General features: G+C 46.2%; 1 protein-coding gene across 1 annotated transcript in view; it reads left to right on the top strand.

Annotated features, from left to right (window-relative positions):
* Positions 1-26,987, top strand: part of RRP7A (ribosomal RNA processing 7 homolog A) — an 85,004-nt gene extending 58,017 nt beyond the window's left edge. The window contains exons 6-7 of the mRNA XM_069231222.1: positions 14,947-15,145; positions 26,807-26,987. Of these exons, the coding sequence (XP_069087323.1) occupies positions 14,947-15,145; positions 26,807-26,892 (285 nt within the window). The 3' untranslated portion in view covers positions 26,893-26,987. The remainder of the gene's footprint in view (positions 1-14,946; positions 15,146-26,806) is intronic.
* Positions 26,988-27,288: the final 301 nt, after the last annotated feature.

The raw sequence follows: 27,288 nt of genomic DNA, 5'->3' as shown, positions 1-27,288 counted from the left end.
GGAAGACTACAATGTAGAGCACCCTGAAAACCCAAAATGTTAGCATGTCCCAGTCAGGACTTCTCCCTCGGACAGCACTACTGCCTACTGTGGGTGTAATTCAGCATGCTGCAGCCTACCACAAGGTAGACTTGCACACCACTCCCAATGGGCACCTTTGGAGGATAGAGAAGAAGAAATATATACCTTTTTTCCTGACCCTATTGCACATTAGAGGGCATGCCCCCGGACTCGTGGTTGCCACTGCCCACAAGCGAGAAGCCAAACCAGTGACAGATGGCTCTGTCCCTCCCCTAACCCGTCCAGATAAGGACAGCAAGACGGTTGACACTGCAGGCGAGAGAGTAGTGGTAGTTTCCACAACCCACTGGCGCATTGTCAATTCCGTGGGCCTTCTTTCTTATTAAGCAGAGCACAGTTGGATGAGATGGATGGCCTGCTCAAGCACCTTCCCCAGTACATTGGAAAAGAGGTGAACAGATGAAGGCAGAGGAGAAACTCATCTCTGTCTCACCCTGGATGTAGCCGATAGTTCAGCTAGAAAGGTTATTACCACCATTTTGTATGGTGCCACTCATGGCTGCGCAGCTCCTGCTTTAAGCCAGAATTCTGGCAGCAGGGTAGAGACACTACATGCGCACCTCACCAGTCAATCCCAGTCCTGGCAGCGCCAGCAGCAGGCCTACCACCAGCAAGGAGGCAGAGTTTACAGGCAGGGCTCCTTTAAGGGTAACAACTCTAAAGGCAGAAGCAGAGACACTCACTTCAAGGAGGCCTCTACTACTAAACAATGATCTCTCTCTTACTAAACCCCTCCCCACCCAACCACACAAAGCCTCTCAGATGTAGACTCCAGGGGTTTCTTCCTATTCAGAGATCACCTCTGATTGGTGATATCTCTCCATCATACATTAAGGGTATTGCCTCAAGGTCACTTGAACCCCATGAGACATCCCACTTTGCAAACACACCATCAGCCCGGAACACCAGCTCCAACTTCTAAAGGAATTTAGATGCTTATCCTCCAGGACGCCATACAGCCAGTTCTACCTCGTCACCACAGCAAGGAGGTTTACTCCATGTGCTTCCTCACTCCCAAAAAGATGTGGTTCATAGATCCATTCTGAGCCTGGGCCCCCCAACAAGTATGTCCCGTCAGAACACTTCCTTATAACTACCCTACAGGATGTAATTTCTTTGCTGCAGCCAGGAGACTTCATGGCACTTTCGATGTGAAGGCTGCTACAGCCAGGAGACTTCATGGCGCTTTCGATCTGAAGGATGCCTACTTTCACATACCCATCCATCCAGTTCACCGCTGTGACCTATGCTGCGTGATAAGAGGTCAACATTATCAGTTCAATGTATTGCCTTTTGGAGTCACTACAGCCCTAAGAGTGTTCAACAAATGCCTAGCTTGGTGTCCGCCCATCTCAGAAGAAGGGGGAGGGGGTTAGCCACATTTTCCCCTATCGCGACGATTGGCTGTTCAAGAGTGCAAGTAAGCAACAGTGCCTGGTACACACTCAGACCACCATCTCCCTCCTCCACTGTTGGAACTTGGTGGCATTTATGGTAAATTTCAATCTCCAGCCCTTTCAGGTTCACTCGTTCTTAAGGGCTACCCTCACCTCAATCACAGACAAAGTCTACTGCAGCCAAGCCAGGGCTCATGCTTGCCAACATTCACTGCTTCTTTTTCAGCCACATTGTCACCTAACAGTCATAACAGTAATGCATTTTCCATGGGAGGATGGTTTTCTGCATAGCCGTAGTCCCCCCCCCCCCCATGCCAGAGTACAAATGCGTCCTCTGCAGCAGTTCCTATTGCTGTCTGCAATGGTAGAACAGAAACAACCTGTTGAAGGGCTGTCCCTCCATGGACCCCACTCCGCAAATAACCATTATCACAGACGCCTCACTAACAGGTTGGGGAGCACATCTCCAAGATCTGCCAGTTCAGTAATTATGGTCGCCACATCAGCAGGGTCTACACATCAATTATGTAGAGTGTTTAGCCATCCAGCCAGCTTTCAAGGCTTTCCTTCAGGTCGTCCGACACAAAGTGGTTCTTGTAAAGATGGACAATATGACTGCAGTGTATTACCTACAGAAGTAGGGTGGCACACACTCCCTGCAGTTATCAGCACTAATGCAGAGAATGTGGCATTGGGTGATTCATCACTGAGTACACCTTGGCAAAGTGCTACTAGGGAGGAGGGGTAGAAAATGACTTTACATACCTGCTCAGCAAGTTGCAGCTACAAGTCCACGAGGAGGAACTCCACCCGCAAGTCCTATTCCTGTACTTCTGTTGTTGCAGGGTTGGTGTCCGAGGTTGACCTCTTTGCCACCACACAAAATGACAAAACTTTGTCTCTAGGTTTCCACACCCTGAGTGCACGGGCAAAGCTCTTTGGCTGGTTAGGTATCTTTGCCTATGCTTTTCCTTCTTTCTTACCACTACTATATGTGGTCAGGAAGCTTTGGCAAACCTTCCTCACCTTTATTCCGGTGGCTCCCAAATGAGCAGACAACTCTGGTTTGCATCCCTTTTTGAGATGTCTGTTTTACCCCACGACTAGTTCCCCATCTGGCCGTATATTTTCAAGCAGAGTTAAGGCAAGATCAGACACCTGTACTCCAGACAGCTCAATCTAGCAATTTGGCTTCTGTAAGTTTGATTATCTTCATCTCCCTCCAGACTGTATTGACATTCTCAAAGAAGTATGCAGGCCCACTACGCATGCCTTTTACGCTGCAAAGTGAAAAGCTTTGTCCGCTATTGTATTTCAAAATCTTGTGATCCCCTCAAATTGGCAATTCAGATATTGTCTGTTACCTCCTTCACTTATTGACATCAAATTTAGCTTATACCATCGTATGCCTTCACTTGGCCACAACTGCAGGATACTTGCAAAACAGGAAACATTCATCCTTGTTGAGGATTAGTGTCATCAAGGCTTTCAGGGAGGGGCTTCAACGGGTCATCCCACCAAGAGTTCCTCCTGCCATGGTCTGGAAACGTAATGTAGTTCTTACTAGGCTTATGGGCCCTCCTTTCAAAGCCAGTACACTCGTACCTCTTGAAGTTCCTCTCTTTTCAATGTTTCCTTCCTTGTCGCTGTCACATCCCTAAGACATGTTCGCAAGCTTCAGGCCCTCACCTTGGAAGAGCCTCTTTTTAGGACCGTAATAACAATCGTCCTTAGAACCATTATAACAATCGTCCTTAGAATCGTCCTCCTCCTCAAAGTCATATTCTCCTTTCACCGCAATTAAACGATTGCTCTCCGTGTCTTTTCCCCTCAACCATATTCGGTAGTAGAAAGGGCACTTCTCCCCCCCCCCCCCCCCCCCTTGATGAAAAATCGCGCTTTAAGTAGTACATTCACAGAACTTAGACTTTCCGCAAAACACAATAACTTTATGTTCCATTTGCCAAAACTGACAAGGGTCACTTTAAAAGAAGGAAAAAAAAAAAAAGCGGGTGTAGCCAGGTGGATTATTCTACACACGCATTCACTAAACACCTCTGGGTGGATGTCTCAGCTCGCCAACAAGCTACAGCTGATCAAATGGATCTAAGGACTTTGTTTCTAGCATCTGCACCAAACACTTGCTGATCACTGCTTAAGAGAGCACTGTTTTACACTCTATGCAGAGTATGTATATCTACAGCCGCATGTGCCATGAACTGAAGAACAAGTTACTTACCTTCGGTAACGCTTTTTCTGGTGGATACACTAGCTACCTGTGTATTCCTCACCTTATGAATTTGTCATTGTGCCAGCATCCTACGGAAAGTCTTCCTCCTAGCTGCCCGCGTCGACGAGGACGTCGTCATGGCACGGCTCCACGTGACTGTCTGACGTCAACGTGCCAATAAGAGGTCCTCGTCAGCGTACTGACGTCAGTTTCACCTCATTTTTTTACGTGCCTTTGAGGAGAACAGGTGAGAACCGACCCATCAAAAACCGTAAAGAAAAATATATATATACACAATAACATTTCCTATTAAACGCATATATTTACATAAATACATAAAATGTGTGTGTGTGTGTGTGTGTGTGTGTGTATATATATATATATATGTATGTATATATACATGCATACATACATATCTACAGATAAGCAAAATCAACCATCACAAGATAACTGTGAAATCAGGCAGGCAATGGGGAGGCGGGAGGGACTGTGAGGAATCCACAGGTAGCTAGTGTATCCACCAGAAAAAGCATTACCGAAGGTAAGTAACTTGTTCTTCTGATGGACACAACTACCTGTGGATTCCTCACCTTATGAATAGAGTCCCAAAGCTGTACCACACTCGGTGGTGGGTGCCCGCCTGATTACACCAAGAAATCTTGCAATACCGAGCGAGCAACATGACCGTCCCTCCTCATTTCAGAGTCCAAACAATAAAGTTTTACGAAGGTATGGAGGGACGCCCAAGTTGCCGCTTTCCATATGTTTACTAATGGAACTCCTCTCGCTAGGGCCGAAGAAGCGGACTTCGCCCTAGTAGAATGGGCCCTGATACCTTCAGGAGGAACTTTATTCGCCAGAGAGTAACAAACTTTTATACACAGGATGACCCACCTGGAGATTGTTCGTTTCTGGACCGCTCTGCCCTTCCGCTGTCCAACATACCCTACGAGTAGGTGATCATCCAGACGAAAGTCTTTTGTCCTCTCCAGGTAGAAACTCAGCGTCCTCTTAGGGTCCAACCGATGGAGCCTCTCCGGTGGGGAGGAGGGTAGAACGAGGGAAGGGTAATAGCCTGCCCTATATGAACAGGAGTGACAACTTTCGGCAGACAAGCCGCCCTGGTTTTCAACACCGCTTTATCAGGGAAAAACATGGTAAAAGGAGGTTTAACAGAAAGGGCTTGAAGCTCCCCAACCCTCCTAGCAGAAGTAATCGCAATCAAGAAAACAGTCTAAGTATCTCAACGGACATGAATGCATAGGCTCGAAAGGCGAACCCATCAGAAACGTCAATACTAGGTTCAAGTCCCACTGAGGCATGTGAAAGGGCGTGGGAGGAAACTTATTATTAACTAAACCCTTAATGAACCTATTTACAATCGGGGATTTAAATAAAGAAGGCTGGTCCGAAAGGCAAAGAAAAGCCGACAAAGCCGCCAAATAACCTTTAACGGTTGCTACCGTACAGCCTTTCCTTGCTAAATCAAGCGCAAACTAAAGAATATCTGAAAGGTGGGCCTTCAAGGGATCTTTTTGATTCTCTCCACACCAAACCACAAATTTTGCCCACCTTCCGGCATAAATGGATTTAGTGGAGTGTCGCCTGGATGATAGAATAACATCCACTACATCCGGTGGGAGGGAAAAGGAACTCAGGTTGCCCCGTTCAATCTCCAGGCATGACGGTGCAGGCTCTGGAGGTGGGGGTGTAGAACCTGCCCCTGTGACCGTGAGAGGAGGTCTGCCCTGAGCGGGAGACGGAGCAGAGGGCACTGAGAGAGTTGAAGCAGGTCTGTATACCATACCCTTCTCGGCCAGTCCGGCGCCACCAAGATGACTTGGGCCCGGTCTTGACGAACCTTCCTCAGAACCCGAGGAATCAAGGGTATGGGGGGAAACGCGTAAAGCAACTGGCCGCTCCAGGACATATGAAACGCATCCCCCAACGCTCCTTGCAACGGATACTGGAGGCTGCAGAACAATGGGCAATGCGCGTTCTCTTGAGTGGCGAATAAATCCACCTGAGGCGTACCCCACATCCCGAAGATGTAGAGGACCAAGTCTGGATGGCGACGCCACTCGTGATCTACTGAGAAGTGACGACTGAGACCGTCCGCACGTACATTCAGAACTCCGGCCAAATGATTCGCTATTAAGCAAATCTGATGGTCCTGAGCCCAGGACCAGAGCTGCAGAGCTTCTCTGCAGAGAAGGTACGACCCTACTCCTCCCTGCTTGTTTATATACCACATCGCGGTAGTGTTGTCTGTCAAGACCTGAACTGACTGACCGCGAAGGTAAGGGAGGAAGGCCTTGAGCGCCAAACGTACCGCCCGCAACTTGGGCTGTTAAATGTGCAAAGTTATGATAAACACAGTACAGCTGTTATTATTGTGAAGCCTCTGTAAATTCAAAAGACATTTATTGTTGGATTGTTATTTCTCTGTATTAAAGCCTACAGATGGGTATTTTGTTACATGAAATGTTACAGATTACATTTGTAGGGAAATATGACGGTCTTGGCTACTACCACTGACAATCCTTTGGGGAAGATGATTTACTATTTAATAATTCTTATTAGAATCTTTTTTTGTGTGTATGCCAGGACTTTGTAACAAAAATAAATATTAAATATATGTGTGTGTATATGTATGTATATATATATATATATATATATATATATATATATCCATATTGATAGGTAGAGGGCCTTTGGGGCATCTTGGTTCTGCCAATTAGCCTGTAAGTGTCATTTACACTCTGCTTCCATCCATGACAGTGTACTGCATGGGGATAATCGTTCAGGTCACATCAGTCATTGTCTCTGTTGCCCTGTAAATGACAGGAGTTTCTGATCTCATTTGTACATCCACCTGAAAATGAGTATGCTTCAAAACCAGGGCTGGTTGGCCAGGCCATACGTTTTCAGTTCTCTCCTTTTATAGTTCTCTTTAATGTATTTGTTCATCTTCTTTATATTGTAATGTTTCTACAGAGGATACTGCAATTCTCCAGGCAGTGCTAACTTGTTGCTGCTCTTTTCATCGGCAGTGCGCTGCACCCTATGTGGCTGCCTCCTCTAAACCAGGAGATCCTTATGGAATGCTGTTGCCCATGGTGTGTTGTTGATTCACCATTCCAAGATGCCCAACATTTTGGTTCTAAATGTGGCAGCCATGCTTAGTCTATTTACAATACCTCTTCAAGACACTTGCATGCTGCTCTGTTTAGTTTCATTATTGCAAGCATATGCCTTGTGTAGAAAAGTACCCTCTTTTTGGCATGGTTACCATAGCTTTTTGCTTGCTGATAGTATGTTTTGACTGTTTTCACTGGGATCCTGCTAACCAGGACCCCAGTGATTGTGCGCTTTCCCTCTAAATTTGGTTGCTTAGGACTTTGCACACCCCACAATTGGCATACTGGTGCCCTCATGCAAGTTCCTAGTACATGGTACTTAGGTACTCAGGCCATTGGGGCACCAGGGGTTCCCCATGGGCTACACCATGCATTATGACACCCATGGGAGCCCATGCAAAATGTGTCTGCAGGCCTGCCATTGCAGCCTGTATAAAAAGGTGTATACACCCTTTCACTACAGGTCACTGCACCAGGTCACTAAGTCACCCCTATGGTAGGCCCTCCTAGCCCAGAGGGCAGGGTGTAGGTACCTGTGTGTGGGGGCACCCCTGCATGAGCTGAGGTGCCCCTACGAACTCCAGCTCCATTACATTGGACTTTGTAAGTGCGGGGAAGCCATTTATACCTGTGTACTGGACCTGTGTCCAGCTGCATAATGGTAACTCCGAACCTGGGCATGTTTGGTATCAAACATGTCAGAATCATACCCTACTACCGTTGCCAGTATTTGTTGTATGATTCCATGCACTTCGGGGGTTCCTTAGTGGACCCATAGCATTGCTCCTTCTAGTCTTCTGGAGTTTTCTGGTCAGTCTGTGCTACCACCACCCCTCAGACAGGTCTCTGCCTTCCTGCTGCTTGACCAGCTCAGTCAGAGGAAGGCAGGACAAAGGATTTCCTGTGGAAGAGGGCGGTAACACCCTCTCTCTTGGAAATAGTTGTTAAATGGCTTGGAAGAGGTAGACTCCCCAAGCCACTGGTATGCTTTGAAGGGCACATTTGGTGCCCTCCTTGATTAAACTGGTTTGCACCAGTCCAGGGACCCACGGAGTAACCACTACCCAGTCCATCACCACCAGGGGGGTGGTGCCCAGAGCTCTTCCAGGTGGCCACTCAATTTTGCCATCTTGAATCCAAGGTGGGCAGAGGCCCCTGGGAGCATCTTAATGGCCAGTTCAGGTAAGTGACATCACAGCCCCCTCCTGATATGTGGTCACCCTTCTAGGTGACCAGTTCCCCTTCCTGGGCTATTTAGGGTCTCCTTCTTGGGTGGGTCCTCAGATTCGACGTGCAAGATTCCAGCAGGAGTCCTCTGCAACATTTACTTTGACCTCTGGCCACTGGGACTGCAACTGGGCCCTCCAGGAACCCACAGTCTCCAACTTCACCAATGACTCCACTCTGCACCATTGTTTCTCCAGCTCCTTCCAGCAACTGCAACATTTCCCCACCTGTGCATCCTCTGAGGGCAACAAGCCTTCAGCCTGCACAAGAAGCAAGAAGGAATCTCCCTTGGAATGAAGGAGTCGCTCCCTTGCATCCGTAGGCACCAACTGCAGTGACGACCGGCTGCCTGGATCCTCTCTTCTCCAGAATTGCGTGGATCCTGCATCACAGATGGTGGTCTGGAGTGGTCCCCTTGGTCCTCTCTACCAACAGCCCAGCTGAGATGGTAAGCCCTTGCCTCTCCTTGCAGGACATTACCTCTGTGCACCATGACCCTTACAGCTACCAAGGCTTGTTTGCTCCTCCTCCAAGGGATCTTCAGGCTCCGTGTAGCCCCGGCCCTCCAGCACTCCTTCCTGCGAAGCACAGTCTCCTGCCTGCTGCTGCAGTGACGTGTGACTTCTCTTCAGGTGTGCTGAGTGGGCCTCAGTGCGACTGCTGTGCCTGCTGCCAGCGGGTTACCTGTGGGGGCTGCCTTCTCTTCATGTGACTCTCCCAGCTGCTGAGGGTCACCCGGGACTCCCCTCCTTGGGCCGAGTCCCTTGGACCTTGCTGGTCCTCTTCAGCCTTGCAAACCACCTTCATCTCTTGCATTTGCCAAGGCTTGCTGGTGGTTTTCCAGCACCACTGACCAACTGCATCTTGACTGTCAACATGGAACATCACTTGCATCACTTCTGGAACTCCTCTTCAGCTCCTGTGCTGCACTGCTGACCACCTTTGTCCACTGTCGACCTGGTCTGGCATCCACAGAAGGGTGGGTAGTGGCTTCTGCCACAACTGGACACACATCAAGTGGACTTGGTCCCCTTCCTTTGCAGGTCCTATTCTGTCAGGATCCACCTTTGGGGTCTTCCAGTCTTGGTTTTGGCTTGCATAATCCTTTTCCAAAGTCCTCCTGTTTTTTTGGGGGGAAAAGCAGGTACTTGCCTCTGCTCCCCTGAGTGCTGGGGGTCACTCTGGTACTCGCCTCTTGGGGTTCCTCCAGCTCCCCTCTACTGATCCCACTTCTTTGGGTGGGGAACTGCCTTTCACATTCCACTTTTTTATTATATGGTTTCGCCCTCCCCTAGGGCACTCACTGTTTGCTATTATGTTTACCAATGTTTATTGCTTTCTTTGCTATTTACTGATTACTAATGTGTATATAATAGTGTGTTTACTTATCTCTATGTAGGGGATTGCCTATTCAGTGTTCTAGTATTTGTTTTACTCTAATAAAGTACCTTCATTTTTGTAACACTGTATGGTTCTTACATGTGTGTAAGTGTTGTGTGGCTATAGTGGGATTGCATAAGCTTTGCATGTCTCCTTGATAAGTCTTGGCTGCTCATCTACAGCTACCTCTAGAGGGCCCTGGCTTCCTAGACACTGCCTACGCTTCACTAATAGAGGATACCTGGACCTGCTGTAAGGTGATAACAGCATGGGTGCTCGCCACACACCAGGCCAGCTTCCTACACCCTGTTTACACAGCAAAACTTTTTTTTAAAGATCTAGCTTGACCAGGCATCTGTCATCAGACGTAATTTGATTAACCTAAAAATAGCTTTCAGGAGTACTACCGAGAAGGGCTTTGGATATACCCACATGTTGGTAGCAAGGAGTACATCTTTTGATTGGGCAGAAGCTGTGGATATCCCTAAGAGTGCTTGTCCGCCACACAGCTGTGATTTTTATTTTGTCTGGTAATCCAGCTGCCTGAGCCAGCATCAGTATTGCTGCCTAAAATGTATAAAGTATCACGCTTACAATAGACTGGAGCATGATCATTTATAGGGCAGACACATGTCACTCTAATGCTGTTAAATTTTCTTAGATACAGATATCATTTGTGTGTTTGTTTTTCTACGGGAGCAGCAGAAAAGGGAGGAGGGCAGTCATGAGAAATGCATTGCTATTTTCTAGTTCAAGCTCCCTACACCTCCATTATTAACCTTAGACTTCAGAGTACAATTTTATATCTATAATCAGTATGGGATGGCCCATGCTACTGTAACCTACATGCATTTTTACATATGTTATTTCTATTTAATCCCTGCACTGCCTCGGTTGCTACCCCTCACCCCAGCTCAAATCCCTCGCTTGCTTGTGTCCACCCACTGCTCAATGTTTTTTTTTTTTGTTGTTTTTTTTAAAATTTCTGTGAGAGTATTAGTGATTGTTTTGGAGGCGAGCGAGCGACATCCCACCATAACTCTTTTAAACACCTACGTGCAAAGTTTCGCATTTGCTCTACAGTCCAGGAGTTTGCACATCTGTCCTGCAGTTGGGTCTTGTACCCTGAACTGTTCTGTAAATGTAAGTGCAGTAGCCGAGTCAAAGTATGCACGTTTAGCACCTAAAAGCACAACCCTTTACATGGGGCGCTCAGTTGTGTGTATTTTAAACCAGTACTGTCTATTTGTGCATGTTGCAGTGTGCAGTGTTGTGTACTGCTTTTTGAATGGTTTGTATGCGTTTTTGTTTCCGGTGGCGTCATTAATGGCCTGAATGGTTGTGTTTTTAATTTACCACGTTTCTGACATAACGAAATGTAAATAATGTGGTTTACCATTATCTAGCATAGTGGCAACAGAGAGCCCCTTAAAAAAAAAAAAAAAAATCACCATGTAGCATGATCGTGTATATGTTATCATACGAAAGGAAAATTGCAAATAGAGTAATGGAAAACACTTTTTTTTTTTTTTATTGAATTTCTGCAGCAGCTCCTGGGAAAAATGCCATTACCCAATATCTCTGATCCCACTTAAAATATCAGTCTAATATTTCCAATTGAACTCGTACATATTACCTCTTCGTATTTCCGGCTGCCCTTTTTTCAATACTGAAAACAAACATTTAATTTGATTGATAAATATGTGGGGAAAAAAATTGTTACACAGTTGCCTGGCATGGTGCGGCCTAGTACTGAGTTAATGAATATGCTGCTGAAATCTTTGTGTGAGCTGTAGATTGCACCGTGGCAAAAGCCTATTTATTTTGCAGCGATGGGAGCAGAGTGATTACATGTTCATTGTGTGTTCAGAAATCGCATGTCTTGAGTGCTGGGTGAGCAGTGTGTGTTCAGTGTATGCAAGGTAAGAATGTGTGTAGGAGTGTGTGTGTGATGTGTGAATACAGGATGAGAGGTCAGTGTTAGTGGTTTGTGAGAGGTATGGGAACCATGTGGGTGCCTAGGGAGAGATGTGTAAATGGTGTGTGAAGGCTGAGCGGTGTGCAGATAAGTGCTGTTCATGCGAGTTGTGCATGAGTGCAAGGTAATTGTTGGTGCAGTCGTGGGTGAGTTGGAGAATGAGCAGTGTCTGTGCATGGTGTGGGGGAGTGCAGTGTGAGTGATTAGTGAATGCAAGGTGAGGAGTGTATGAGTTTCCAGGGTAAGAGATACCGATGTGCAGGGAAAAACGTGACTGCACAGTGTGTGTGTGTGTGTGTGTGTGTGAATGCAGGTTGAGCGGTCAGTGTTAGTGGTGCATGAGGTTATAGAGGTATGTGAGCAGTGTGGGTGCAGAGTGATTAGGGGTGTGTGCAGGTTAATGGTGTGTCAGTGGTTGAGGTGTGTGAGCGGTGTCTGAGATCAGGGTGAGTGGCGTCAGTGCAGGATGCACGTGCTGAGTGAGGGGTGCATGGTGAGCACAGGATGAGTGTTTAAAAAAAAAAATTGTAGTGAGCACTGGGTGAATAGTCAGTATAAGTGATGAGTGCAAGCGGAGAAGTATGTGAGCAGTGTGCCTACAGGGTAAATGGTGTGTGGGCACAAGGTTAGTGGTGTGCAATTGGAAGGGGTGAGGTTTGAGTGCACTGTCAGTAGAAGATGAGCGATGTGTAATAACGTGAGCAGTTGTGTTTGTGGGATGTGCGAGTGTAGAGAGAGGTGTAGGAGTGTGCAGTGTGAGGGTGGTGGGTGAGTGAGAGACGAGCAGCCAGGGTGAGGTTTGTGAGTGGTGTGTGACCTCTTAGAGAGAGGTAGGTGAGCGGTGTCTGAGTACAGGTGGGTGGGTGCAGGGTACGTGGTGTGTGACTACAGAGTAAGTTCAGCTTGTCTGTTGGTTGAGAGGCGTATGAGTGGAGGCTGCATAGTCTGTGAGTGTAGGGTGAGAGGTGTGCCCATGTGGATTCAGAGTGAGCATCATGTTTTGGTGCAGCACATTAAACCCCGACCTATTGTTTTTACATTGCTTGTTAGGTCTGGCTATTCCTTAAGTGAGCAACAGAAAAAGAGCTCTGACAAGTACTAATTAGAGAGGTTTAAACTCCACCCACAAGTTGGCTCACTTGAGTACAGAATTTTATTTGACTGAAGTTGTATGCTTCTATTGTACAAAGTTAATGCTCAATACTCGAGGACTGAGCTGGTTGTGGTGGCAATCCAATAATAGACAATATAAACGTGATCCATAGTAGGCCTGACATACTTCTGTGAAAAGCATATGTTAAAGTCGGAACGAATTTTAGGGTAGATTCTTATCTGTAGTAAAGCCTGAGAGAGGTATTTTGCTACATGGACTCTCACCGATTACCATTATGGACAAGGTTTTTGAGGTTGGTTACCCCTCTGACAAACCATGGTGATTGAATATTTGCAGTGTGATCATCCATGTTGGGTAAAAGAACATACCTTGCCTTGCCAACTGTAATGCTCTGTACATTTATAATGTTATGACTGTATTCCCCATGGCTGCCCCATGGGAAAGTTTACCCTCAATATTGTAGGTCTGAGTTGATTATGGCGAGAAGCCAGTAATAAAGTCTATAGACTTGATAGGTTCACTGGGAAAGTTGTGTCCGAAGATGTAGGTCTGGTCAGTCTATTATGAAATTATGACATAAGCAGTAGGCTTGGCTTTTTTATTCTGAAGAGCATTTGTTAAAGCCAGTAGGCCTTTAACAGTGGATTGTTATAACACTGGTTACAAGCTGTAGGCGACATTGACGTCACATGTTATCTCACAGTTTAATATAGTAGGCAAGGGTTTTGATGATGGTCATCCACTCTGACAACTCTAGAGGGTAATGACTTTTACTGTGATGATTCTTGTTAGGCCCTTTTGAAAGTGTTCTGCCAACTGTAATTGATTTAGTATATGTTTTTAATTTATAACGCTATGCATGATGCTTGCTAGTTGATGCATGCTTCAGTAGTCCTGCGTTGGTTATGCTGTGAAACCAATTGTTAAAGGCTACATACCTTATTAATTAATTGGGAAAAGTTATGTCAGATTCATAGGTTTGATCTGTTTAGTATGAAACGTTATGACAAAGCCAGTAGGCCTGGCTTACTTATTGTGAAAAGCATAAGTTAATGTCAATAAGTCTATTGTTATTACACTATGATAAAGCCTGTAAGTGCCTAATTTGTTACATAGAATCTCACAGCTTTTGGTGGCCCATTCTAACAAACCGCAAGGGTAGATTTGCACTATAAGAATCCTTACTTGGCTATTCTATCAGGGATATAAAATTATTTTGACAGCTGTCATTTTGTACATATTAGTAATTTTATTGGGTTGTACCCGGTTGTCTTGTGGGAAAACATATCCTCAGTACAGTAAGTCTGATTTGATAATGGTGGGAAGCCATAATAAAGACTATAGGCTTAATTGGTTACACAACAAATTTATTTCAGATGCCATAGGTCTGATCTGTTTATTATGAACAGTACCATTAAAGGCGGTAGGCCCAATATATTTATTATGAAACGCATACGTTAAAGCCAGTTGGCCTTTAACAGTGGACTGTTTTTACATTGTTAAAGCCTGCTGACTTGTATGTTGCATGAAATTTAAACAATTCCCTTTGTAGAAAAGGGTTTTTGTGTTGATTACTCCCTTCGGCATATCCTACAAATCCATGCAGTAGATTTGCACTGTACAAATTCCTGTCTGAATCTACTAGGAAGGTCTGACCAGCTATGTTGTCTGCCAGGATCTTGTAATAAAAAATATTTAATATTATATCTATATATTAAAGATAGACTTTGTATGTTTCTGCCATTGGTCTGTATGAGTGTCATTTACACTCTGCTTCCATTTGTGACACTGTATAGCATAAAGGCAATAGGGGTCAGCCCACTTCAGCCATTAGCTCTCCCGCCATGTGACTGACAGCATTTATCTGATCACATATGCGCAGCCACCTAAAAATGAATGTCCTTCAGTGCCGGGGATGGTGTATCAGTTCTTTAGTGTTCCATTTTCTCCTTACACGGGTCCCTTTTCGTTTCTTTCCTTCTGTTCTTTTTATTTTAATTTTTAAAGCATACTACACCTCACTAGACAGTGCTAATGGGTCACTTGCTTGCTGCTCATCTCAGCTGCAGTTCATCTCTTCCTGCGTGGCCACTGCCTCTAAACCAGGCGACCACCATGGAATGTTATGTTCATAGTGTATCATTGTCTTACTATTCCAAGATGACCAACACAATGGCCCCAAATGCCATGGGCATGCTGGAACCTTTAAACCACAATACACTGTGTACAATGCCATTGCACAATCGCCATTCACTGCAATGTTTTAATTTTATTTTGCTGAAAATGTTAAGACAACTGCACACTTTCTTCTCTGTAAATTGTGTAGAGGCTGACAACAATAGTTGCTGCCCTGAAAACAGTCACTAAACTTGTGCCTTTCTCTCTTTTCATGCTCACAGGAGGAGGCAAAAGCTGAGGCAGAAGAAGGTGTACCAGACGAGGATGGCTGGGTTAAGGTGACACGGAAGGGGCGACGACCAGGCATCCCACGCACTGAGGCTGCCAACTTAAGAGTACTGGAGCGTGAGAAACGGCGCCGAGCTCAGAAGGAGCTGCTTAATTTCTATGCCTGGCAACACCGCGAGAACAAACGAGAACGTAAGTTGCTCAGTACTGCTCATTCCTTCTACCCTCCTTTCAGAAACTCCCCATCCAGACACTGACACATCCAGACAAAATGTTTAAAAAAAAAAAAAAACAAAAAAAAAAAAAACACTTGCCTAGTTCATCTGGAGACTGCTTTGCCTGCTCTGACCTCGTCCGGGAAGCACACAGGCTTCCACCATCCCGTCAGCCAATTTCGACGCTGCTTTCACCAGCATGACAGTAGCGTCTTGATTGGTGTGAGCAGCCTCGTTCGGCGCTCACACAGGGAGTGGGACCCTGTGCAGTTTCTCCTCCCGGCTGTGCAATTCAGCCCAGTGGAGAAATGCTAAGTGCGCATGTCTGTTTGACCGGCCCAACACAGTCGGCCAAGCAGACATACGCACTTATGGTGCACATACCACTCCTCCTCCAAAACTGCTACCCTTCCCCCCCCCCCCCCCCCCCCCCCCCAACCTGGCTCCAGATAATAACTGAACGTTATTGTCTTATTTTTATCATTTTAATTTTTCTTCTCCCCCACAAGCAGTGGGGTGACCATCCGCCGCCACCCAAATATCTGTTTGAGTTTTAGTGATTTTGAACTATATCAATTTTTGTGGTGGGATTTTTCTCTAGCCATAGATATCTCTGCATCAGGCCTTTTGTACCAGATGGGCTACTTTCCAAATATTGCTCTGCCCTGCTCTACTTTACTCAAAAACAATTTCATCTGATTTTACCAAAAATGGTACGACCTCATTGTGTGTTCTAAGCACTTCCGATTTTGGTATGGAGTAATCTTGGCTTCTCTGATTTTATGATGAAAGATTGAGTTAGAGATTAGTCAGTGGGCTGACAAAGGTGCCTGCAAATTATTTGTAGAAGGCAGCTTTGAGCCGTCAGGGCCAGAGTCCTTCTTTGGCTGCTTGTTCTTTATGGCACAGAACACCTCATCTGCTTCTGTTGGCTTGTCTACTTCCGCTGTCCATAGAGGAGGCAGCGAAGCTGTTTCAACTTGATTTAGGTTATCTGAGACTTCTTTACTATAGACTGCATCCTTGGCATATTCTTGGCAATTAAAGGATCGAAAAAGCTCCTTTTTCACCTTTTCTTTACTATATTGCTTTCTGGGGATCTCAGTTTGATGACAACGGTCCTGAACTTCTGGCACTCTGCCTCGGTGCCAGAAGCTTTTCAACATAGTTGCCCTTTACAGAGAGCGTCTACTAAGACATAGTAGAGTAAGTACATCTGTGTTGGTTTTTAGGGTTTGAACATGGATTCATGTATATTTTTTTCAGATTCATCTAGGGCTTGATGTGCAGAGGTATTTTACGGTCTAAACACGTCATTGGCAAACTTGCAGGGTTTGTGACCACAGAATTAGTGTTCAGAAATTACAAAAGCCCTTTTAGGAGATGGAAACATTTTGAAGTATTGTTAAGTCTTTGTTCTTGGAGTTTGAAGTTCTCCCCTTATCAACGCCTTCTTACTACCCTTCCTAGTTTTCTAGTCTGTTCCTGTAATTTTATTTCTCCGTTTTATATAGGACTTGATGTACGGTCATTTTGCTGTCGCAAAGCCATTTATTTCCAAAGTCATAGTTTGCAACTACAAAATACAAAATAACTATTATTTACAAAAGCCCCTTTAAGACTCAGAAGTCGTTCTGTCTTGTGAAAGGGCTTTTGCGACCCTGTCAGAATGGTTCCCAGGAGTGGGGATGAATGTGACGGCCCCCTCTTATATACTTCCCGTTTGGCAATAGAAGTGCATGGCTGGGAGTTCTGCTGTCTCATGGAGGTCACCATCACTGCATTTACAGAGAATTGGGTGGAGCGGTCGCAAATTGTGACCTGCTTCACAGATATTAATTAAACAGGTTGTTTTGTGAAGGTACAATTTGCAAAGAAAACTGTTAAAACATAAGTTATATTTCAAATTGTATTTCCATCGTAATTACTTCGATGTGCAAATTGCACATCCCTGCAAATGGGAAAAGAACACCAGATATGTATCTCTCTTGGCTGTAACTGTTGGTGCCAAAACAATCCCTCTAAGTTTCACCATGAAAGTTGGTTATTTACCAGGAAATAAGTTTGACTCACCTGCCTTTACTACATCCTATTGGCCATGTCCCTAAGTGGCCCAGAATGCACTCTTTCTGCCATAGAATTTTAGCATCTCTTGTATATATATATACTTCCCAGACCCATTCTGTCTCTGTTGGAATGGTCTGAACTAAACATAGTTGCCACGTGCGCTCTCTGCTGTCAACCAATAAGAGACCTGGAGAGGAATATATAGTCGATCTTTATGTATGACATGTGACCTAGAAAAAGAACAAACAGTCCTTCTCCACAGGATGGAGAAAGCATTCTGTTTCAGTGAGACCCAGACCAGTAAGAAGTACCCATATTATTTTAGACATTGAGCTGGTGCTACATCAGAAGTGTGCCATTTTTTCTTGACTCTGGTCCCACAGTACGTTGAAATGCTGTACTAGGACTCCCAATTGGCTCTACATCACATTTTTCAGAAAATCTTCCTGCTGTGCGTTGGACACATACATCTTAACAGTGTGAAAAGTTCCCCCTCTATCTCTAACAGCCAACTATCTGCTTTCTGATGGATATTTCTTACTGCAGATTCTTCACCTTGTGAATTTTCCTAGGCGCTGGACTGTACCTGAAAAACTCCAAAGCAGTGCTTCAGCGCGCTGTTAGGTTTGTGCAGTGTAGCTCCGCATTTACGCTGTTCTGTTCTACTTCAAAGCAACAAAGGAAGATGCATATAACCACCACCCATGGTGAGGTCAGTGATCCAGTACTGGATGTTTCATAGATTCACATGCTTGAATCTTCTCCGTCATCGAAGTGGGAGTCCCACGGTATCCTATAAAGCAGCAAATAATAATAATTATAGTCTACAATGCAAATAGGCCTGAAATTTTCCAGCCTATCCATGTCATTTTTTCTTTTTTTTAAATGGACCATACTTGAACTATAATCAGTCAGGCAACAGCACCCTTTAGAACACTCCCAAGAGAAGCTCCCTTCCTCAGATTTTCGCCTGATTGGTTATAGTTCAAGTTTGGTCCATTTTTAAAAATGACATGGATAGGCTGGCAAATTTCAGGCCTATTTGCATTGTAGACTCTTATTATTATTTACTGCTTTATAGGATCCCGTGGGACTCCCTCTTTGACGTGGGGGAAGATTCAAGCATGTGAATCTTTGAAAGATACCAATACTGTATAACCGTAGTTACAGGTAAGTAACTAATTTCTTCTTTTATTTTCCACTTCATCAGCAAATCCAGAGCTCCACTCTGTAGGAAGCTGGCCTGGTGTGTAGTGAGTACCTATGGTTTTATCCCCTTATTCCAGGTAGGCAGTGTCTAGGAAGACAGGCTCTCTAGAGGTAGCTGTGATGAGCAGCCAAGACTTATCTAGGAGACCTGCAAAGCTTATGCGACCCCACTGTAGCTGAGCACTTACACACATGAAAGAACCACACAGTGTTACAAAAATAAAGGTGCTTTATTTTAGTGACACAAATAGTAAAATACTAGATAAGCAATACTCCAAAGGAGGTAAGTAAATACACTATTATATGTACTGTAGCAATCAGAAATTGGCATAAAAGGCAATAGAAAACAGTGAAAAAGCAATAGTGACCCTAGGAGGAGTCCAAACCATATAATAAAAAAATGGATTGCGAAAGTTAGACCCCCACCCAAGTAAGTGGAATCTGTAGAGGGGAGCTGGAGGAACTAGGAAACACAAAAGGTAAGTACCAGAGTGCCCCCCAGCGACCAGGAGAGAAGATGTAAGTACCTGTTTTTTTCCCAAACCCACAGAGAAACTTTGTAAGAGGACTGTGCAAGACCCAAGCAAGACTGCAAGAAACAGAGATGGACCCAGACTGAAGAGGACCTGCAAATGAAGGGGACCAAGTTCAGTTCCAGTTGAAGTGTCTGGTTTGGGCAGGATCCACTACCCACCCTTCTGGAGATGCAGGACCAGGTCGACTGAAGATCAGGAGTTGGCTATGCAGCACAGGAGCGATGCAGTCGACATCCCACACCGGTAAAAGAGCTGCAGTACGTCAGTGGTGTGGAAAAACCACCAACAAGCCTTGGCAAAGGCAAGAGTCGCAGAAGAGAAGTTGCAGTGCTGCTGGGGATCAGGAAGATCTGAGGAGATCCCCCCCCCCCCCCCCCCAGACAACCCTAAGAAGTCCGGAGAGCAAGAAGTCATGGATGCAGCCCCCACAAGCAACTCGCAGGCCAAGGAGTCAGTTTGGCCTACTCAGCACACCTGGGAAGGAGTCCCACGTAGCTGGAGCAGCAGGCAGGAGACCCTGCATTGCAGGGAAGAGTGCTGGAGGCCGGGCTACACGGACCCTGAAGATCCCTTGGAGGAGCAACAAACAAGCCTTGGTAGCTGCAAGAGTTGCGGTGCACAGGGGTGCTGTTCTGCAAGGAGAGGAAAAGGCTCACCACCTCTAATGTTGGACACCTGGTAGAGAGGACAGAGTTGGCGACTCAGGACCACCACCTGTGTTGCAGGATCCACGCAGCGTTGCAGCAGAGAGGATCCATTCAGCCAGTCGGTGTTGTATTGGAGACCTGCAGGGGAGTGACTCCTTCACTCTGAGAGATTCCTTCTTGGTGCAGACTGAAGACTCTGTGCCCTCAGAGGACGCACAGCCAGGGAAATGCTGCAATTGCTGGAAGGAGCTGGAGAAACAATGTTGCATGGCGCAGTCGTCGCTGGAGCTGCAGATTGTAGGTTCCTGTGAAGTCCAATTGCGGTTCCAGTGGCCAGGGGTCCAAGTAAACATTGCAGCGGAGTCCTGCTGGAATCTTGCATGTCGAATCTGAGGACCCACCCAAGAGGGAGACCCTAAATAGCACTGGAAGGGGGATTGTGTCACCTAGCAAGGTGACCACCTATCATGAGGGGGCTGTAATGTCACTTGCCTGACCTGGCCACTCAGATGCTCCCAGAGGCCTCTGCTTACTTTGGTTTCAAGATGGCAGAATCAAGTGGCCATCTGGAGGAGCGGGGGGGCGGGGGGGCAGCAGCTTGGGCTGCCAGGAAAACCCCAGAAAGCTGGTAAGAGCAATGCTGGGGGTTCTGTAAGGAGCCCCCAGAGTGCGTTGAATCATAAAACCAATACTGGCAACAGTATTGGATCATGAATCCAACATGTTTGATACCAAACATGCCTAGGTTCGGAGATACCATTATGTAGCTGGAAATAGGTAGTGACTTATGTCCAGTACACGCGTAAAATGGCACTCACGAAGTTCAGGAAAATGGAGCTGGAGTTTGTGGGGGCATGTTTGCTCATGCAGGTGTGCCCTCACACGCAGGTACCTGCCCTCTGGGATAGTAGGACCTATGATAGGGGTGACCTGGTGCAGTGACCTGATGCATGCACCTTTTCACGCAGGCTGCAATGGCCGGCCTGCAAACACATTTTACATGGACTCCCATGGGTGGCATAATACATGCTGCAGCCCATTGGGAACCCCTGGTGCCCCAATGCCAACGGTACCATATACTAAGGACTTATAAGGGGGCACCAGTATGCCAAATGTGGGGTGTTTTGTAGTCCAAGCAAACACATTTAAAGGGAGAGAGCGCAGTTACTGGGGTCCTGGTTAGCAGGATCCCAGTGCACACAGTCAAAACATAATAACAGGCAGAAAGTGGGGGGTAACCATGCCAAAAAGAGGGTACCTTCCTAAACACTCCCTCTTTTTTCACTCTGTGAAGAGATTTTCTTCCAAAATTTCCAGTAAGCAATAGACAAGTTAGCCCCATCACCCCCTCTTCCAAAGTGACAGGGTTTAAACCTTCTAGGGGCTGTCAGAAGCCCATGTTTGCAACAGATCTCGAACAAGATGTGCCTTTAATGCTTAGATTTGACGCACTACTCCAAGGCCTTCAATGAGTGGTCTAAGATATAGCCAAAAGCCATCCGAGAATGCGAAGCAATGCTGTATGCTTGAAACACCAGAAATATGTTGAAAGGGAGAATCCACTCTCGCTCCCCAGTCATTCCAGGGGCAGATAGTCTTCATGATCGAAGTATTCAGATAAGTCCAAGAAAAAATATAAAAAGCCCAAGCGCCACTCGCTCCCTCCCTGCCACTTTAGCTCTACAGGGAGAAGGCACAAGTGTGTCACCCCTGCCTCTGGCTCCCATTTCATTGAGGACCTGGTTACATCCTTGGTGCCAAATCATCCCAAGTTCCCAGGTCCATCGAAGTCTTATGTGGGGCCATGCAAGGCATCATTAAAAATGTCAATTTAGTAAATCTGTCTTAACCAAATGAGGTACAATGCACTTTAGCATAACTGATGCATAGTTTTTTTTTTTTTTTTTTTTTTTTTATCTCAGTACACTAGGCATTCTGGCTAGACTAGACACAACATTGTCTTCATATACATATCATTTACCAAGGACTGTCGATCAAATCATTTTAAATATTGGTGCACAAATGATAATGTTGCTTCACTGAGAGTGACACCTGCGTCATTGTGAACTGTTAGTGCCAGATAGCCTAATTCACCTCTTAGGGAACCTTTTCATAAAACATGCTGCACATCTTTGGCATGCTTCCAGCTCCCACTGACATGCTTTAAGCCCCCTAATATCTGCAGGAACCCCCAGGGTCTCCCTTGTCATGGTCTAGCCCCCTTAAATTCTTTTTGAGGTTCTGTCCGAGCACAGAGGTCCTAGATGGCCCTTCGAGTGTTGACAGCGGCACGCCTACACTTAATCCGTCAGACTCCGATACGATTCAAGTGCCAATTAGACTGTAGGAAGCTGGCTCTTTTATATATTGGACGAAAAAGATGTACACTGTGCAAAGATTCCAGGCAAACCCCAAAGGTATCACAGAGGGACAAATGACAACCCAAATGCTCTCTTTTGTGGTAGTGTGGGTGGGCATATCGTAGGGTAGTGCTAAGCACGTAAGGCACACACATAGGCAGCAAGTGAGACATTCATTCAATAAGGAAATCTGACACCAATTTATAAAAATAACATATTCTTTTATATAAATTTAGATACCAAGATTACCATAATCAAGTGAGTACTTTTGTAGTATGCAAAAGTTGACACGTAGTGCATTTTTCAGATGCGGCAATGTTATCCTATGGAGGAAGAACAAGCACTGCATACAGGTATAGTGCAGTGACTTACAGGGCCATTCGCCTTGACCTTTAAGGTAAGTATGGGGCAAGGTCCAAGGCCACAACAACAGGTCACCTCAGGTGGCACTGGTGCGGCCAGGTGCAGTGGTGCAGTTCAGCGTCTGGTGCCCTGTGTAAGTCTGTGGGGATCAGTCTGGTCGCAAAGTTGCTGCAGGGGTGGACTGAGGGTCCAGTTCGGGTGAACCACCAAGCGGGTTCAAGTCTTGCGATGCTCGGGGACGTAGGAACACCAGTGGTCCTGTTCTCTTCAGTTTGGGGCATCCAGGTGCAGAGGTTGTTTGGACCGTCTGGTTACAGTTACTGGGGGCGATTGCCATGGAGGAGACCCTCAGAAATAGGCTGCAGACATGGACTTGGGGGTCCAGTCCGGCTGAACCAACAAGTGGGCTCAGTTCTCATGACCATCAGGGACATAGGGACACCAGTCGTCCTTTTCTCCTCTGTCCTGGGTGTCCAGGTGTAGTGAACCATCGGGTCTCCGTCACTAGAAGGGGTCACAGTGAAGGGGATTCAGCAGAAACAGGCTGCAGATGCTTCTGAGAAGGCCACAGTGGGCAAACTCAAGGTGAGCTTTGTCTCTGGATGGCCTGGGATCCACGTTGACACAGTTGGCCCACTTCATCTCTGGCTAGGTGGCTCAGGTACAGTGGTGATGTCTGGCGTCTGGTTTTGATGGTCTCAGCACTCAGTTCTTTCTTGGGTTGCCTGCAGGTGCAGGGAAGCGGCTCCTCTACTCCAAGGGAGTTCTTCTTGGCGATTTGTGAAGCACTGGAAGCTCTCTGTTTCTTGGATGCTACAGGATAGGTCTGTTGCTCCTTGAGGGTCGGGTGTAGCAGGCAGGCTAGCAGGGTTGGCACCAAGTCTGTGGTGCTCCTCGGTTCACGGGACCAGCAGGCTTCTTGTCCACTGCTTGTTTTGTTTCCAGCAAAGCTCCTGGTATCAGGGTGTCCCCTAAATACTCAATTTAGGGTTTGCTAAGGGGAGTGTGGGTTAGAAGCCAAAGGGCTTCTTACCCTTGTGGTCTCTACACCCCAAGATGACCATTTCCTTTAGGGAGCGAGCATCATCCTGTCCCATAAATCCCAATTCTACCTCACACAAGATGGCAGATTTCCTTAGGCTGTTTTCATTTTAGGGTGTTCACCCTAGGGGTGTGTCTAACCTGGAAATGCAACACGCCTCCTGCATAGCTAATTTTCCCACCTTTCCAGGTGCCCGATGGGCCTTGGGACAGGAGGGTCAGCATCTTCCTGTGAGGAAAGTCAGATCTGCATACCAAAGGGTTCTTTGAAGCTTCCTGCCTTGTAATGCAGATTTGCAGGTCATCCTGTTAGGCGGGTGTGTTAACACCTCTGTCAGAGCAGGCTTTGTTTCTGACTTTGAGGGCAAAGACTCTCACCCTTTGGGGTCAGATTCTTTTCTGTTGGTGGCAGACTGGCTGGAACTAGTCTCTGAGCTCACTAGCAGCTGGTAGGTTTTCAGAGGGCACCTCTAAGGTGTGCACTTACTATGTCTAAGAATCGACAGAGACATAGCCGTGGCATATCTACTCTTGCAGATATGCCCACACAAGTAATATAATGCACCCTGCCTTAGGGCTGTAAGGCCTGCTGTAGGGGTGACTTATTAATATTACATGCAGTGTTTAGGGGACATAGATCACAGGCTGTGTGCCATGTCATGCTTTCACGTTTAGAGAGCACCTTGTCACACAGCCTACAATGACAGTATGCATGAGTTTGGTGCTGGGTTCCTCAGAGTGGCATAAGTTGTGCTTCAGCTCTTAGGGAACCTCTGCAGTTCCTAGGTACTAGAGGTATCACTTACTAGGGACTTACAAAATGTGCTACAGGGCCTGGTCATTTGACAATCAAGTGACCAGGTGCCTTGCTTTGGGAAGGGAACACTTGCACTGGGGCCCTGGTTAGCAGGTTTCTAGTGCACCTCAGTCAAAGTTGCATCAAAAACCAGGCATAAAGTGTGTATGTGTGGGTGGGTTACTGCAACCAGGACCCAGCTTCCTACAGAGACACACTCAGACATTGCACCATCCTTTTGGCTCAAATCATGGCCAGCTTTATGGGGATGATATTGGTGAAGTTGAGGAAGAATTTGCCTTAACCCTATGATCACAAGTGGTACATGGATTTATGGGATGCCAGTGGGTTGGACACCCAATACTGGTTTGGTTTCTTCCCCTGGGCCAGCAACAGATGAAAGTACTTCTTTTGCCACTGTGATTAGGAGGGTTGCTGAGGTCCTTGATATCCACCTCCCCATTATGGAGGTAAAGACTATTTGATGATTGAGGTACTGCCACCTGGTGAAGCACTGATTAAACCTCTTTTGCCCTTCAATGAAGTGCCTGCTTAAGATGATATTAGACACTTGGCCTGAATGATGTTCTGGCCCTCCATTCCAGTGACACGTTGCCAGCTGCTATAAATCTTCTCCAGGCAACCTAGATATCTTAACTCCACATCCAGCCCTTTAAAGTCTGGTGGTTCAGGTGTCCACCGGTAGAGTGAACCCTAACGCCGTCTCAACCACCCCACCTGACTGGGAGTCAAAATTGGTGGATAGATTTGGTCGGTATATATATTCCTCACCCAGCCTTATCTTGAGGTCCGTTAATGCAAGCTTGGTATGTGCTTGTTCACTACACCAGGCCCTATGGGACATGGTCGGTGAGTGATTCCCTGAGCTCCCAGATAACCAACATGCTTCCTTAGTCCAAACCATTAGGATGGTTGGGATGTGTCAGAATTCATCAACTTTACGGGCCTCGACGGTACAGATTTTCTTCCTAGGGTTATGGGAGCCACCATGGCACTTTGATTGCCTTCAAGGGCAGCGCTTATCCCAGTCCTCCAACCTCAAAACTCTTTAGTACGCCCCTAGCAGTACACAGTGTAAGATGTAAGATCAGCAACATTCTCCAAAAGTGGCAATACATTACATCTGACAAATGGGTCTTGTAGAGTGCCCAACGAGGCTGCACCCTGCCACTCCTTTTCGATCTGCCTACATCGGACCATTCTCAGAGGACCGTATGCCTGTTTCATGCTAGGAAGTGCAGGCTCCTTTGGCCAAAGGAGCCATAGAGAGGGTGCCAGCCTTGGAAGTAGGGACTGGGTGCTATTCCTGTTAATTCTTTGTACCAAAGAAGGGCAAAGATCTTCGCCCTCTCAATGCCTTCCTCTTCCTACTCAAGGAAGGATCATGTAAGAAGCGTGGTGATGCTTTTTTTTCTTCGACAGCCCATCACCCTTTGACCTTCTTTGCCCTGATTCATTCCTTGCAAGAGGAAGATCGACTCCTTTGTTTGGATTCCAAGGGACACTTCCATTTTACATTGATCATATTCAGGAACATCGAGTTGACAATCAGCTCTTTGTGGGGAGTTTTGGAGTGAAGAAGGGCAAGCCGGAACAGAAACGGACCATCTCTTGCTGGATAGTCCTCTGCAATAAAATGTGCTATGGAGTGGCTAAGAAGCAGACTCCAGATATCTCAGGGCTCACTTCTCTAGGGCCCAAGGTTGCTACCACTGAGTTGCTATGGGGAGTGCTGGCCTGGATATCTGTTGGGCAAGCTACATGTGCATCAGTGCACATGTTCATGAGGTACTTGTAGCACAACAGCCAGGTAATATTGCCCCCCTTGGTCCTGCAGGACTTTTTAGTCCGAGCCAATCTACAGACCTAGACCTTGGCAGGTACTGCTTAGGTATCGGTTCACAAGGTGATGAATCTCTTGTATGAAGTATCCATCAGAAGAAAGAGTTACTTGGGGTTCAAAAGATAAGGCATCTGCAGTTAAAGTATCCACCAGAGAGAGCCTTAGCAAAAGTAAGTAACTTGTTCTCCATGGTCCTGTTCAGTTTCACTAAATCCTACTCCCAGGTCCTTCTTTAAAAAAACTTTGCCTGCCCCTGCTATGCAATTTTGTGTGTCCCCAAAATTTTAGTGCATAGTATATTTCTCACTAAATGGATCTGCTGTGAGTAATTTATCTGGAGGAAGATAAAATCCTGATGCTGCTGTCGGAGAACTCCATATTCAGTTTTGTTTATTGGGAGACTTAAGGTCCCTTAAATTTAAAGAGCTATTGCTGCCCTTTAATAAGCACCTCTCTTGCTGCTTTCTAATTAACTCTGCTTCCCACCCTTCTCTTGCTACCTCTTAGTGCCTTTCATACTCTTATGAGGCAGTCTTATGCTCCTGGTGGTGCTCCCCGGGGTGCGCCTCTTCTGCTGCTTCCAAATGTGCACCTCTGCTTCCCAACATGCGCATCTTGTGCTTTACTCAGTTAACAGCCTCTCTTACTGCTCCTTCATATTAAGTGTCTGGCTTGTTTGATGCCAATGATGTGACTTTTTTTTATAGTCTGCACTTTGCTTACAATCACTAATATTCTCATCTTTTTGTCTCCAGATCTGGCTCAACTGCGAAGGAAGTTTGAGGAAGACAAGGAGAAGATCGCCATAATGCGGGCACAGAGGAAGTTCCGGCCTTTCTGAGCTGCTGTGCAGCCATGAACATTACGTTGAAGGGGGTTTGGGGCTTTACGTGGGCAAGAAGTAGGGAACTACCAATAAATACTTTTTCAAGAAAACATAGTTAATTTAAAAAAAAGTTACGGTCTTGATGTGATGTTTCCATGACTACATGCTACACATAGCCCCTTTATGTTCATCCTCCTGCTACTGCTACCCCCTTGTCTACTCCAGGCCACTCTCTGTTCTCTTTCTTGTTTTCGCAGCTAGGGAGGCTGTACTATATAGTCACTGCTCACACTTAGATTTCTGTAACTGACCGGGGACTGCCAAAAGAAGTGCACACTGTTTGGGCTAGACACAAGGAAGCTCATACTACTCAGGCAATGTCGTCTTGACCAGGCATGTAAAAAAATATCT

The sequence above is a fragment of the Pleurodeles waltl genome, chromosome 4_2 (assembly GCF_031143425.1).
Source record: "Pleurodeles waltl isolate 20211129_DDA chromosome 4_2, aPleWal1.hap1.20221129, whole genome shotgun sequence".
NCBI classification, from domain to species: Eukaryota; Metazoa; Chordata; class Amphibia; order Caudata; family Salamandridae; genus Pleurodeles; species Pleurodeles waltl.
This window is presented reverse-complemented; position numbering and strand designations above follow the sequence as displayed.